Here is a 14,101-nt window from a genome sequence, read left to right as displayed (position 1 = left end):
GGCAAAAGGGTAATTATGCACATAAGTATTATCACAGAAGGATTTGTCAGATCACATGACATTTTCGTGTCTTGGGTAGCAGTGATGTGTTGCTAGATATCTTTAACTGTTTATTATGTTAAATACATGATTTAATATAATTGCCAATGCCACGAAAACCTACAGGGTCACATACAAAGGACGGATTGATGAGAGATAGAGTAACTAAGGAACACCGTAAGGTACGGTGCACTTAAGTGAATTATAGAACATCGTAAGGTACGGTGTACTTAAGTAGAATACGAAATATGGTAAGGTACCACACACTTAAGTGATTTTGGGCATATTATAAGATATGGGCCAAAATACACTTAAGTGGGCTTTTTAGCTTGAAGCCCACACAAGTGGTTCTATAAATAGAACCCTTGTGCAGAAGCATTCATTGCGGTTGCATTATTTTCGTTTTCTCTCTCTCTCTCTCTCTCTATCTATCTATCTCTCTCTCTCTCTCACTCAAAGCCTTCATTCGTACCAGCTAGCACTGAGATTGAAGGAATCCGTTCGTGTGGACTGAGTAGAGATGTTGTCATCGTTCAACGTTCGTGATCGCTCCGTGGATCTGCATCAAAGGTTTTGATCGTCACAAGAGATCTGCACCAAAGGTTTCAATCGTCACAAGAGGTAAATATTCTTGTACTGATCATGACCATGCGTAAGGATCTCTAAAGGAGAAAATTTTAATTTCCGCTGCGTTTTGGATCGCAATTCTCCTTCAGAAGGATGGTATACACCACTATCACCATGAGAATAACTTATGACACTTTTCATAACATTCTATATAGTATTCTCATAGCGGGTCAATCCAATATAAATATTATTCTTAATATTCATACCTATGTTTAAGACTTGATAACTCATTATCCATGATCCAAGAGATGTGATCATCAGTCTATATACATAATAGTCTTAATGCTTTAATGTTATCCCATTTTGCAACAAAGCTCCACTACAGATACTTTAAGAATAGTGTTCTTATGTTTAATGGGATCTCATGATTAAGTCACACTTGATACATTAAACGAACTAGCTATTCTAGGGACTTTATTAAACAAACATAATAAATAAAAAAGCCTCTTATTATTAATAAATAATTCGATACAAGTACAAAAAGTATTGACCTCTAGGGCTTACACCAACAGGAAATCCATCAGAGTCTCCTCTTATTTTGGGAAGGCCACTTTATTATACTCTTCTTATCGACACTCGTTGTCAACTTCAATTGAGTTTTCTTGGGAGATTTCGACCATGTTGACCTCCACGTCGACATCTAAAGTGATTTCTAAATTCTAGAATTTCACTTGAAGGACCTCAGTAGACTTATCAATTTGTTTGAAACTATCATCAGTTTCTTTGGTTACTATCATCAAATTGGAATCCTCCCTGACTCTGGTGTCGAAACCATCAGTGGTTTCACTGGTGAAGCTTTCAGCGGCTTCCTGAACAAAGTTTTTAAGGAATTCCTGGTCGAGGTTCTCAAAGACCCTAACCATGACAACTTTATTGACGAAGCCTTCAGTAACTTCGACCATATTGACTTTATCTGGCTCCGTGTAGTGAGCATCAGCCATTTGCAGTGGATTGGAGTCAATCTTCATTTGGCTCCTGGGTTTGTCCCCGAACTTGAGTCTTCCTTCCTGGATAGCATTCTGAACAAGATCTATGAAAATAAAACATTGAGACGTTTTATGACCCAGAAAATTATGGTACTTACAAAACCCTATTTTCTTTCTTTGTTCCAAAGGAGGCATTTTAGCACCAAGAGGCATTATCACTTGGCCATCCTTAACTAACAACTTGAAGATTTCGTCACATTTTGTAACGTCGAATGTGTAAGTTTTCTTAGGAAATTTATCATTCTTTTCTGGTTCGATAGGGTTTTTCCCATTCGACGGGGCCAGGACCTTACAAGAGTAAGGTGACCCTTGTTTCAACTCAACAAGGTCGATCTCATTTTCTTCGAAATCGAAAGGCTCATTATTGAACCCTTCATCATCATTACTGAATTCAACGTAGGCCACTCTTTTACTCTTATTTGCTCTAGCCTTTTCTTCCTTCGAGCGTTCTAACTGTCGAACCCTATTGGCTAGTTGGGCCATATCTCTCAAATACTGGGTGTCTAACTTTTTCCTGATAGAATAGTCAAGTCCCCCAACGACCATTTCGACCAACTCATGCTCTGGTACCTGTGTAAAACACCTAGCTTTGAGCAATCGAAATCTATTTAGATAATCATCAATTGGCTCAGTAAATTTTTGTTTAATATTGGCCAGTTCCTTCAGACTTATCTTCGTTTGCCCCATGTAAAAATGCTCATGGAACATTCTCTCCAACTGATTCCAAGTATGGATCGAATTTTGTGGCAAGATGGTAAACCACGTGAAGGAATTCTTCGTGAGAGAACTTGGAAAGTACTTTACCTTAAGGTTTTCGTTGTTTGAAATGTCTTCTGCCTCTATTATATACCTAGCCACATGCTCAATGGTGGATTCAGTGGTATCCCCAGAAAACTTAGTAAATTTGGGAATTTTCGTTCTAAGGGGTGTATCTGTCTGTAGGATATATTCTGACAAAGGTGATGTATAATTTGGCCTTCGAAGGCCAAAATTCACCCCATTTCGTGTCATAATCCTCTCGATCATAGCTGCTAGATTGTTATCTGCTGCCATATCATCATGTCGAATTTGCTGTATGACATCATCAACATTTTGGTTTCTATTAACCATTACTATCCTTGGCTCTCTCTCCTTGGGGATTTGTGGTTCAACCCTAGGAGGTTCGACTCCTACTCCCTGATTTACCATCTCTGGTGGCAGTTGGTTTTGTGGAATTTAGTTAATTGTAGGGTCTTCTTCGAAGGCTACCCCTTGGTTTTCCCTTATCCCATCTCTTGGAGGATGTTGATGGGGCTGTGGCACACCCAAGAAGTCAGCCATTCGCGCCATCTGCGCTGTCACCTGCTGTAGCACCTCAAATTTGCACCTACCTTGTGTACATGCATTCTCATATTAGGTCATTAACATAACATAGTCCATTGCATAGCATTGCATTGTCCTTTGCCCAAGTGCAAGTTCAACTGGCAAAATTAGGTCAAACTGGTCAGGAGATCAGTCAATCAAGCAAGCAAGTGCAATTTCCATTGAGACAAGGCCCTAGGGTTGGTCCAAAATGTTCACATGACCTAGGGGTCCTTTTGAAGTGATTTGGTCAAGGATTGGGTGCTCAGAAGTCATCAGTCATTGTTCAGTCCATCAGAAGCCCTAGAAAGTCAACTATGGTCAACTATGGTCAACTGTGCTTGATTTTATGGATTTGAAGGTGGGAGATGGTTTGAAAGGCTTCATTCATGTCCATACAAGTCTCATTTGACATTTCAAAGATCAAGATTGGAGAAAATAAAGTCAGACAAGAAGTTTCCTAAAATAGTAAGTTGACCTGTAATTGGAAATTGCCAAAAATAGAAAGTTTTTCTCCTCAAATTTACATCATAATACAAGCTTCAAATGAAATTTTGTCCAACATGAAAGTTGAAGATATTGCTCTCACATTTCCAAAAAGTCCAAGAACACTTATTTCTCATTTATGGTTGGCAAGTTATGATCAAATCATTCTCAGTTTTTTTGAACTTCAAAGTGGCATATCTTCCAAACCATTTGGCCAAATTGGGTGGGGTTTTTTGCTACAAGTCATATTTGATGTGCTCTATCCAAATCTTTCATCACAATTCACCAAAAATCTTTCATTCAAAATGGCCTTTTTCCAAGTGCATGAATTAAAAAAGGGGTGAGTTGAAAAATGGACTTTCAAATAAATCATTTCCAATGCATTATACCAATTACAATTGTTCAGAAATCATTTTTTGGATTTGCTTGAGCCCAATTTCGTGCATTAACATGCACCCCATGCAATTTGGTTGGTTTTTAGTAAAATGACCAAAACACTTCATTTAAGCTAAATTGGATTACCACTTCATTAGCCAAACTTAAGCATTACTAATCAGAGTATATAGTGCACATTTTCAGTCTGAAAACCCTAGCCACTATTCACCAAAACAGATCAAAAACCCATTTTCTCTCAAGAACACTAAAATCTTCATCTGAATTTTTTCTGAAAAATTGCAAAGAGCCCGTGTCCTTGAGCTTTGGTTCACCATTCACAAACCTTCTTGGAGCCATTGCAAGCACCTTTTCACGACTGTAAAACCATCTCCTATCACTGTTACATTGGAGCATCAGTCATGGCAGGTCGAATTTGGAGCTGGAATTGAGGTAACTGGGCTCTCAATACTCATTCATTCATCATCTGGAGCATCAAGAAGTTGCTGTTTCCACTAATCACGGCCAAAGGACTCACGAATTCACACTGTGCTTCAAGCTAGGTAAGATTTCGAACCACACATTTGTCCAAATCGTGCTATGCATCTTATAGATCTTTTTGCCATGAATGTATTGAGCTTTGAATCAAGAGAAATGTTTGAGTATTAAGGAAGATACATGGATTCAAAGTTTGGTTGTCAAATATGTTTGTGCATGGTTCATCCTGTTTAGCTCGAATTGTTGAAAACTAGGGTTAGATTTGGATTGTATGTGGTTAGACGGTTTGATTGGTATGCTCATTTCCAAAATCTGAGAATTTTGTTCATCATGATGATGAACATGTTGCTGTGCGTTAGAACCCTATTTTGCTGAACCCAGGAGCGTGTTTGATTTGGAAATGTTCATTTGCATGAGTTCCCCGTGTTTTTGGCCATGAAACCAATAAGCATGTGACACGCCTCCTATTGGAACGCTGCGTTCCATTTAAATGAACGCAGTATTACAAAATTGCCACTGGCCGGTTTTATTAATTCATTTAATCATTTCATTTATCATTTTTTATTTCATTTTGCATGGCAACTTAGAAAAATCATAAGTTCTTCAATTCTTATCCAATTTTGATGGGATTTTTTGTGAAATGCTCCTCTTGATCTCTAGTTTATTATGGTGATTTTTCCAGATTTTTTGCATGTGTGGATTTTAAAATATGCTAGGGTTTGTTCATGTGTGTCCATTTTGTGTATGCTTTGCCAAATTGCTTGTGAAATGATGATACATTATCCAATGCTTCTCAAATTTTTTGTGCTTAAACTAGACATGCTCATGGTGATTTTGGTGTAGAGTTTGTAATTTTATCATTGCTGGTTGTGGAGATATGATTTTTTGAATAGGGGTGTGACAATTTGTGTCACACCATACATGTCCAACTTCATGATTTTAATTACCCTGCTTAATGAACTCAAAATGGTTTTGATTTTTGCATGAAGACACTTGTGCATGTTTAGAATGTGTGTGAATTTTTCTGGAATTTTTGAATGCATTTCCTAATTGATTGGCAATTTCTCCCCTGTTTGACCAAATTGTTGACTTTTGTGACACATGATGCCATATGATTTGTGAAATTCTAATGCTTAATTGGATGGACTTGAAATTTAACATGTGGATTGTAGACATCTTATAGCTTGTCATGGTTTTAGTCCCATTCATTTATCATATGTTGTTTCTGTTTTATGATTAATTGAAGTTGGTGCATGTTTTGATGCTTTGTATGAGGATGTTTGAACTTGCTTTGACTTTCTGATTTTCATTGACCTACTTCCTTTGATCCAAATGAGCTGAAATTTGGTATGCTTATCATGTTGTGGATGATGTTTGATCATGATTTATTTGAGGATTTATTGAAATGTTTGTAATTGAATTTGAGTTGAGACATTCTGTTGACTTCTTTGAGGTTCTATATGCCATGCTTTGACCTAATTTGCTTGTGAAATGATAATGATGAATGATGTGAATGTGAAACCACTTGGGTTTGCTTCTTGATTGATTTGTCTTGACTTTGGGCACTTGTCCCTTGCTGTTTTAAACTTTTTATCTCCTTTTGACCCTAGGCTTGTCCTAGTGGTCTTGTCACTCATGTTTAAGCTTGGTTTTTCAGGTTAAGCAACAAATGCTTCAAAGAGATCAATACAAGTTGAATGAGTTTGTTTGTTTATCATGAACTAACTTGTTTGTTTTGTAGGTTGCCTAGCTCACTTGTTATGAGCTTGTTGCTTTGCACATATGCTTGACTGTATTGTCTGTTGGCTTATGCTGTTTTGTTTTAACTTTGTGTCTAGTATACTAATTGTGTTTGACTGATTTCAGGTACATTAGTTGCTATTAGTTCTTTGAGAACTTTGCTTTGCTTTGCTTGATAGCAATTTGCATTGAGGTATAATTTCCTTACTCCATGTAGTCTGGAAGACCTGGCCTGTTATTTGGCCAGGCACCTGTCTGAAGTCCTCCTTAAGAGGCAATGTTTGTGACTGTTTACTTTTGTCCTTGCATTTATTCAAAGACCTCCTAAGTGAAGAGGCATTGGCAGACACAAGGGATGTGCAATCCATCCCCTGCTATTCTGTGTGTCATCTGCTTTGCTCACACCACTGTGTTGATGCATTGCAGATATTAACCCAAGATCATTGTACAATGAGTCAGTGTCATATGTGTAGAAGGGTTCCCACTTTCTGAACCCACACATTCTTGTCTTAAGCTCTCCCAGGCCAGGGATAAGAGCTGTGAAGTCTTATCTTCACTCACCTTTCATCTGCTTCACCTTGGCTCTCAATGTCAAGGTTAAGAGCAAAACTCACCCTGTACATATGGCTTGCTCTTGCAGCCCCACCCTTGTTTGAGCCTCACTTGTGTGCATATAGTGTGTGCTGTTTGTGATTGTTTGCTATTGCTTGTGCTTTAGGATAGGCTTGCTTCCTGTGCAAGTTAGCTAGAAACCTTGACTTAGGGATGATATGCATGATAACATCTAGGCTCGAGTCGTAGTCTCCCTAGTTGTGTCTCCCTTTGTTATCTGGTTAGGCTAGTCCTGTGTCCCTTCGTAGGGGAACTACGTCGCCCTGATCCTCATACCAGATGAGGTACGTAGGCAGGATGCTGATGTAAGTCCAGTGATTGGCATTCAGGCTCCACGTTTGCCTTTGCCTGTGTTTGTTTGTGTGCGTGTTAGCCGAGCTACGAATGCTCTGATTCTCCTTCGTCCAAGGAGATACGTATGCATAGGATGCGATATCCTAGCGAGCATGTGTCGTTTCCCCAGTCCGAACTACTTAGACTCTGATGTCTATGCTTGATAGACTAAGTAGGCCCAGGATGCGATATCCTGCCGAGTCAGTCTTGTCTGTTTTCTTGTGTCTCTTTCAGCCAGTGTGTGTGTGTTTGAGCAGTGTCTTAGCAACCATTTTCCTTCCTATTGTGCGTGGATCCCGTCGAGTACGACGGATGCGTAGGGGTGCTAATACCTTCCCTTCGCATAACCGACTCCCGATCCCATTCTCTTTGGTCGCGAGACCACGTCTTTTCCAGGTTTACTCTGAGCGTTTCCTTTCCCTCTTTTGGGATAAATAACGCACGGTGGCGGCTCTGTTGTTTCGTTTTCCCGCCGGTTTTTCGCGTAATGCGACAGCTGCTGATTCGATTAGGCCGTATTTTGAATCAAGGGATTCAAAACGATGGCCAATGTTTGGGTAAGCATTTGTACCATATCATGGTTGCTTTCGTCCATCTGCTGCCTCCACACCGCTGCAGAATTATTGGTAAGGTTAGGCATTTGTGTTTGGTATCCCAAGCCTAAAGGTTGGTTATTTCGACCCATGTTAACCCTAGATCCTGACCCTTATAATGAGGAGGTTATGTTAACCACTAGTTCTGAAAATGTTGAAGCAGCATTATATAAGCTTTCCATTACTGAAGTTGGCATTCCATAAGGCTGTTCTCGATCATTAAAAGGCATAGAGAAACTCGAGGGCACTAAAGGCCTATTTGGGACATTCCCACTTGGTGGGGGGTTGTTAGGAGGTCCCCTCGACCCAATGTAAGTCAAAACGGGTTCAGTATGGGAAATCGAATGTGTAGGCATCAGACTTGTCATATGTGATACCGGTTCAGACACGAGCATTGTGGTCGTGTTTGCCCTTGTCGAAGAAGAAGGGGGTTGTACATTATTGTTCGGATTTTGAGGATTTTGGTTCCTTGGCGCATTTGAATTCTCCATTCTCCTTGGTCTATCTTCGTTGGTTGTGACTACTTTACCACTTCTTAATAACATACAATAGATTTTTTCAAAACGGAAAAATGATTAAAAGACCAGAATTAGAACAAATGAAGAAAATTTTTCTTTTTCAAGTGTTAGCACTGTTCCACTGGGTGTGCCAATTTGTTTACCGTAAAAATTGGTAAACAACCGTTGATCTTCCAAATCACTAGATTTGGTCACTCACATGATCGATCAGATTAATCCTAGGACATGTGCTAACCGTTTTTAAAGATAAACTCTAATGAACATAAACACTTCGACAATGTTCATACCAACAATGGTTTATTAAAAGATTTCAATGAAAATATAAAGTGAAAAAGGGCGAAAAGAATGCTATAAATCAAAAATAAATGGCAGTAAAGATAAACTTATGGGTAAAAGTGCAATTCTGGAAATAAAGAACTGATTAAATTACTTCAAGTAAAACAATGGTGTAACATCAAACATACATTTCTCAATTTACTTTTTCTATACACATGAATACTTGGGTAAAATTGACAGATTTTGTACACACTTGAACACACACACTGATCCTAACACTAAGACCTTTTATTTATACTAGTCGAAGTAACCGTCTCTTAACGGCATGCCCACCAAATCGAGACAAATGGCGCTTTGCATGTACGTAACCATCCACTATGCTCCACGTGTATTTTCAACAATTTAGATAGGAACAAAAGTTCCCTCCTTTATTTGAATTTGAATCTCTCGTCAAACTACAACTGGTGACGCCTCTGTCGTAAAAACACCTCGAACTACTTAAAAATATTTATAAGTCCACACAACATCCTTACCCTTGTACCACTGCATCTTCGACTAGAACTTCAAACGCACCATTTTGTCGAAGCGTCTTCATAGAAAATTTTATTCTCTTAATTTATACGTGCGTCGAAATTGGGAGCTAACACATACAAACCTAAAAAATAATGGTTTGATCGTTATTTTCAACCAACAAACATGTTTTACAATATGTATAAACAACCATTCATGCAATTCCTACTCATTCCGTACATAAATCATCATTTTCTATTCATTTACACAAAAACTCAAAAAAATTATCAAAACATCAAAAATTTATAAATTTAGATTTTACTTCAGTGTTATATGATGTCTACAATGTCTTTAATATTAATTGAAGATCCTCGATTGTTTAATTTTGAACTTTGTTGATAAATTTTTTTAGAGAGTTTGAGAACATTTTGAATTTCTTTAAAAATAAAGAAGAAAAAGGGTTCTACAATTTAAACTTTAAGAGATATATCTCCGAAATAAATACTCTCAAAGATATATTTTTAAAATCTCAAATATTTTAATATGAATTTAATAGTGATGCACTGATGATAATTCAATAAAAATATAATATTTTACCATGTCATACAAATATTTTAAAATTTTGAGTCTCACTTAGCATATGATTCTGTAAAATAAATTTAAGTCTGACAATCACCCTTTTCTCTTTTAATATTTTATCCATTATGAAATTGTCATTAAAGTAGGGGAACGGGCAATTGCCTTTGTTACATTTTTGCTCGTTTGAGAAGAGATTTCACCATGAACACATCCCTCGCCGGGAAACGCGGTTTCCGACCAATCCCACAACGGGGTTCCGAACGTTACCTTTCTCCTCACTCGCACACCCTCGTCTCCGCCATCCGCTCGAAATTTTATTCTATCTCATCTTGTGAATTTTAGAGATGGAACCATTTCAAATTGTGACACATTATGCATGCGATTGCGGTGTTGAAGAAATGTTTGGTTAAAGAAGCGAGAGACGTGGAAGGAAATAGGTTTATTCATTTGTAGTTGAATTTGTGTTGCGAATTTTTACTGCCCCTCAATATTTTCTGATTTTGTTGATATTTTTTTTCTATGTAGCACCGACACATGAAAAATGTGTGATTGTGATTATATTTAACTTATTTATTTTTTCATATTATAACTGGTGTCGACGTGGTGATGTTTCAGGTGTTTGATTAGAAACCATTGTGTTTATTGCTCTAGGGATTCTCATTTGATTTTTATGTGTTGGATTTTGAAAATATAAATCTCATTAGCTTTTAAAATTTATACCATTCTGCACTTAAATAGTGAATTATTGATTGACTCACATTGTTACAGGTGTGAGACACCTTCTTCATAAATTTTGATAGGAATACAATGAAGAAGCTGTTGCAAGAGGTTGGCTGTTTGGTAACTTTTTGTTATTTTACATTCAGATATGGTTTTAAGAGCAGGTATTGTCCTAAAAGTTATCAATTTATTATTATGATTTTGTATGATATTGCTATCAATTCTCTACTCATATTGACCTGGTTTTGTAATTTTATAGGTTCTTACTGCCTTTTGAGTTTGTGTTTTGTAATAAAATATATCTAATGATCGATATTTGTGTACAACTAAATCAGCATTTTAGTCCTTGAAACTGTGAAGGTCAGTCAATTTAGTCCCTTAACATTTATAGAATCAAAATTAGTCCCTTAAATTGAATAACATTTATTAATTTAATCCTTTTTCCACATAGATCCTTTAATTTTAAAGATTGTATGGTTATCTTGATGCAACAAGAGACTATTCAAGTCAATATTTTAGGTTATTCATTGATTTTGATGGATGTTGAATAAAGAGATATTTTGATTAAGGGCCTAATTGGTTGATGTTCTTTAATATAAATGACTAAGTTTTTGTTTTCAATTTTTAAGTTCATACATTTGAGGGACTAAATTTCAAGATTATAACTACTTTGAAAGAAGTCTATTATCAATTAACTGGGTCCTTCGGAAAGAATGCATTGACACTTAGCTGCAGTGTCAAATGATGTCTTTTTGTACAGGTTAGTATTTTATTACTCAAATTGACTGGGTATGTATTATGTAGCAATGTTAACATGGTTCTTATCATCTTTTATAGTTTTTATAGTTGCACATTTTGGTCTTCAAATATTATTAATAACTTGTGTTTTTATATTTCATTCATGAAACAAAGTTAAAGCTGATTAGGATATTATAATCTAGATAATAATTTATGCATAATAATTTATTCAACATGAGGGATTCATTACAACGCCAATAGGAGACTATTGTAACATGCTTCATAGAGCATAATTTTTATAATTTTATTTCCTGCAAAACATCTGAAACATAGCAGTAGACGCTTGCCAAAGCCCAGTTTTACAGGCCTTCGATATAGGCCACCCCTTTGTTCTTCAGCCAAACATTTCCCTGGATGAGCTCTGCAACTGTAAATTTCCTTGCCTCTGCAGTATTTATGACATGATAACCAGACCAATTCACTCTGTTGCCGGTACCAGCACCCGGTCCACTGTTCATGTACTCTCCGTAATACAATGTTTTGAGAAAGCCCTTACTCGCGTCATTCCATTCAGCCCATCCCGTTGGGTCGATGTGGTTGCCTATCAAGGACTGCATCACAACAGTCCTGGAGTAGTTTCGCCATGGGCGGCCTAGGTATGTTTTGATGGAGCCTAGGACAGGTTTGAGATCCGTGCTTGGTATTATGTCACACTGCTGAATTGAAGTTGCAGTGTTCTGGTTTGGGTCTGTTCGACCTTGGGCTGTGACCATGTTTTTTTGGTTGCTCAGGGGCTTTCGGGCCACGATTTTGCTCTTCTGGAACACCGCAGCTGCATTTCCAAAGATAAAATCAATAGTACCAGTAATGAAGCAATCACGGTAAAACTGTCGGTTGGAGTGTGCGTAGAGAGTGTCTTGAAATGCGTCAATGCGACAGCGGTTGATGATGGATTGATCAGAACCGACGCGGAGAGCAACTGCCTGCTCCTTCTCTGGGCCTGCCGTGTTTTTGAATCCAATGTCCTGAGCTATAAACCCATCCCCAACAGCAGCTACAACAACCAAATTATACATGAATAAAAATCCATGTCACACAAATGGAAATGGTAAATACAGTCAAGGGGAGAATGAAAATCCATACCAACAGTCGCAGTATGGAAAGTGTCTTTTCCGTCAACGTGATTTAAGCTGCCTGAGATTATCGTTGCATCCATACCATCACCCACGAGCATCACATTTGTACTAGTGATGTTAACATTCTCTTTGTAGATTCCCTTTTTCACATAGATAACATACCTTGTCTTACCTTTGTTAGGTGCAGATGCCACAGCCTCAGCCACAGTCTTGAACTTGCCGCTCCCATCTTTAGCCACCACAACATTAGCCTTTATGTCCCCAACTGAAGATTCCAAAAGCCTTCGATCCTTACTCGTTACCCATGAGGGAAATTCACCGTTCAATGATTCACCAATGAATCCGTCGTCACTCTTTTCAGGTAAAACGGAAACAAGCACGGCTAGAGAAGAGCTAGCTCTTGATATTAAGTCCTGAAGGTCACTTTCCATAACCACCCGAGTTGTTCCTTGTAATCCATCCAAGCAAGTTACATGGTTAGTGAGCACACTACTTAGCCACGTGTGTGCATCTTGCTGTGAGTCCGTGTTATCTTTTGTTAGAGTCAACACTGAGTCCCAAACTCTATCCATTGACAAGTTCATTAGTTCCACACAGTCATTCAAAGCAATTTCCTCTCTGCCACTGTTAACTCGGCTTTTTATAACATTGGCCTTGTTCATGGCTTCTTGAATGTGTGTGTTGGACTTGGTTAATAAGGACAAGAGTGTGCTCAATTTGCGGTCTTTTGTGTTAGCGAATGTTGGGCCTTGAGCTACTTCTGATACATGAGTTAAGCATGATTCTGTATCTAGAGCATGCTCACACAGATTGGGAGCTGAGGAGAGGTGGAAGAAGGAGGTTGGTTTGTTGAGATGAGAAACAATAATGGCTGATGAGCTTATGATAGCAGCTAAAGAGAGGATAAACCAAAATGTTTTGGGAATGGATTTTCTAGGCTTGTCTAGCAATGTTTCTTGGGTTGCCATACTGATAAGCTAGCTAGTACTGCTTGCTCACTATGATCTTTGTTTATTTCATCTAACTAATTTATAGACAAAATAACATTCGATATTGAAGACAAGGATTACAAATCCAACGGTGCTAATATTTCGCATGTGTTTTTCAATTATTTTCACAATTGTTCTGTATCTTTAAAGTTGAAAATTATGAGAAGGTATAACCCAAGTGGTTATTGAGAAAATCTGAATCTTGAAATATTTTATATAGAATGACACCTTTGATTTTATAATTTGATTTTGTTGACATGAGTTAGTCCAAACTTATGATAAATAAATATTGGATTTTGATTGATATGGAAATGCATAACTAAACACACTTACTTCAATACGATATTTTTAATACTTACTTTTTTTATCAGTTAAAATTCAAGTGAAACACTATTTTTGGAATAAGACTTTCTTATTGGTTAAAATTCAAGGGAGTCACTATTTTTAGAATAACACTGGCATGAATGAATGTTTTCTTGTAAAGTGAAAAGTGGAAGACATTATTGCAGACTCGCGTGCATACATTTTATTCTTTCGTATTTACCATGAAATTGGAAGATATTATTACACAAGTTTTTAATTTACACTATTTGGCATAGCATAGCTAAACTGTTGGCTTGTGTTTTAAAAGAACTATCTAATTTGGCATAGCATAGCTAAGTGTTTGAAAAAAACAATACTCCCTTCGATCTTATTTATAAGTAAAAGTCTTTTAATTTTTTTCGTCTTAAATATAAGTAAATGTCAATAAATTTAGGTGCATTTAATGTCTTTATTCTAAAAATATTCTTGCATTAATTACTTTATTGTTACTAGAAGACAATTTAATTGAGGGTATACTAGTAATTGTGTTGTCACTCTCACATAAAATCAAAAAATTTAAATACACTTGAATATATTTCTTAATAAACATAAAACTTGTTTTTTTTCTTCTTATAAATCAGGCCGGAGTAGTATCTATTATAATTTGTTTCTGACTCATCAATGTGATACTATTTTAATGTCCTT

At 37.1% G+C, this 14,101-nt stretch overlaps 2 protein-coding genes and 1 long non-coding RNA gene across 3 annotated transcripts; 1 reads left to right on the top strand and 2 right to left on the bottom strand.

The window, feature by feature from the left end:
- Positions 1-1,325: 1,325 nt before the first annotated feature.
- On the bottom strand, positions 1,326-2,762 carry LOC127131380 (uncharacterized). Its single transcript, XM_051060308.1, has one exon. The coding sequence runs from the start codon at positions 2,760-2,762 to the stop codon at positions 1,326-1,328; it is 1,437 nt and encodes a 478-aa protein (XP_050916265.1).
- A 6,876-nt stretch (positions 2,763-9,638) lies between these two features.
- Positions 9,639-10,642, top strand: LOC127127859 (uncharacterized). Its single transcript, XR_007805489.1, has 2 exons — positions 9,639-9,947; positions 10,279-10,642. It is a non-coding gene; the product is annotated as an uncharacterized LOC127127859 (long non-coding RNA).
- A 546-nt stretch (positions 10,643-11,188) lies between these two features.
- On the bottom strand, positions 11,189-13,133 carry LOC127127858 (pectinesterase). Its single transcript, XM_051057135.1, has 2 exons — positions 12,112-13,133; positions 11,189-12,022 (listed from the first exon to the last, which is right to left on the bottom strand). Exons 1-2 carry the CDS (start codon positions 13,070-13,072, stop codon positions 11,328-11,330), a joined length of 1,656 nt encoding a protein of 551 aa, XP_050913092.1. The 5' UTR covers positions 13,073-13,133; the 3' UTR covers positions 11,189-11,327.
- Positions 13,134-14,101: the final 968 nt, after the last annotated feature.

Source organism: Lathyrus oleraceus, chromosome 3, assembly GCF_024323335.1.
Source record: "Lathyrus oleraceus cultivar Zhongwan6 chromosome 3, CAAS_Psat_ZW6_1.0, whole genome shotgun sequence".
Classification (NCBI taxonomy): Eukaryota; Viridiplantae; Streptophyta; class Magnoliopsida; order Fabales; family Fabaceae; genus Lathyrus; species Lathyrus oleraceus.
The sequence above is the reverse complement of the archived record's forward strand: the minus strand, read 5'-3'. Positions and strand labels throughout refer to the sequence as shown.

Bases quoted from the DNA above. Each gene is read 5' to 3' on its own strand.
- LOC127131380 (XM_051060308.1), bottom strand. From the start codon at position 2,762: ATGGTTAATAGAAACCAAAATGTTGATGATGTCATACAGCAAATTCGA.
- LOC127127858 (XM_051057135.1), bottom strand. From the start codon at position 13,072: ATGGCAACCCAAGAAACATTGCTAGACAAGCCTAGAAAATCCATTCCC. The intron at 12,023-12,111 runs GTATGGATTTTC...TGGTTGTTGTAG, and splicing joins TTTCCATACTGCGACTGTTG to CTGCTGTTGGGGATGGGTTT.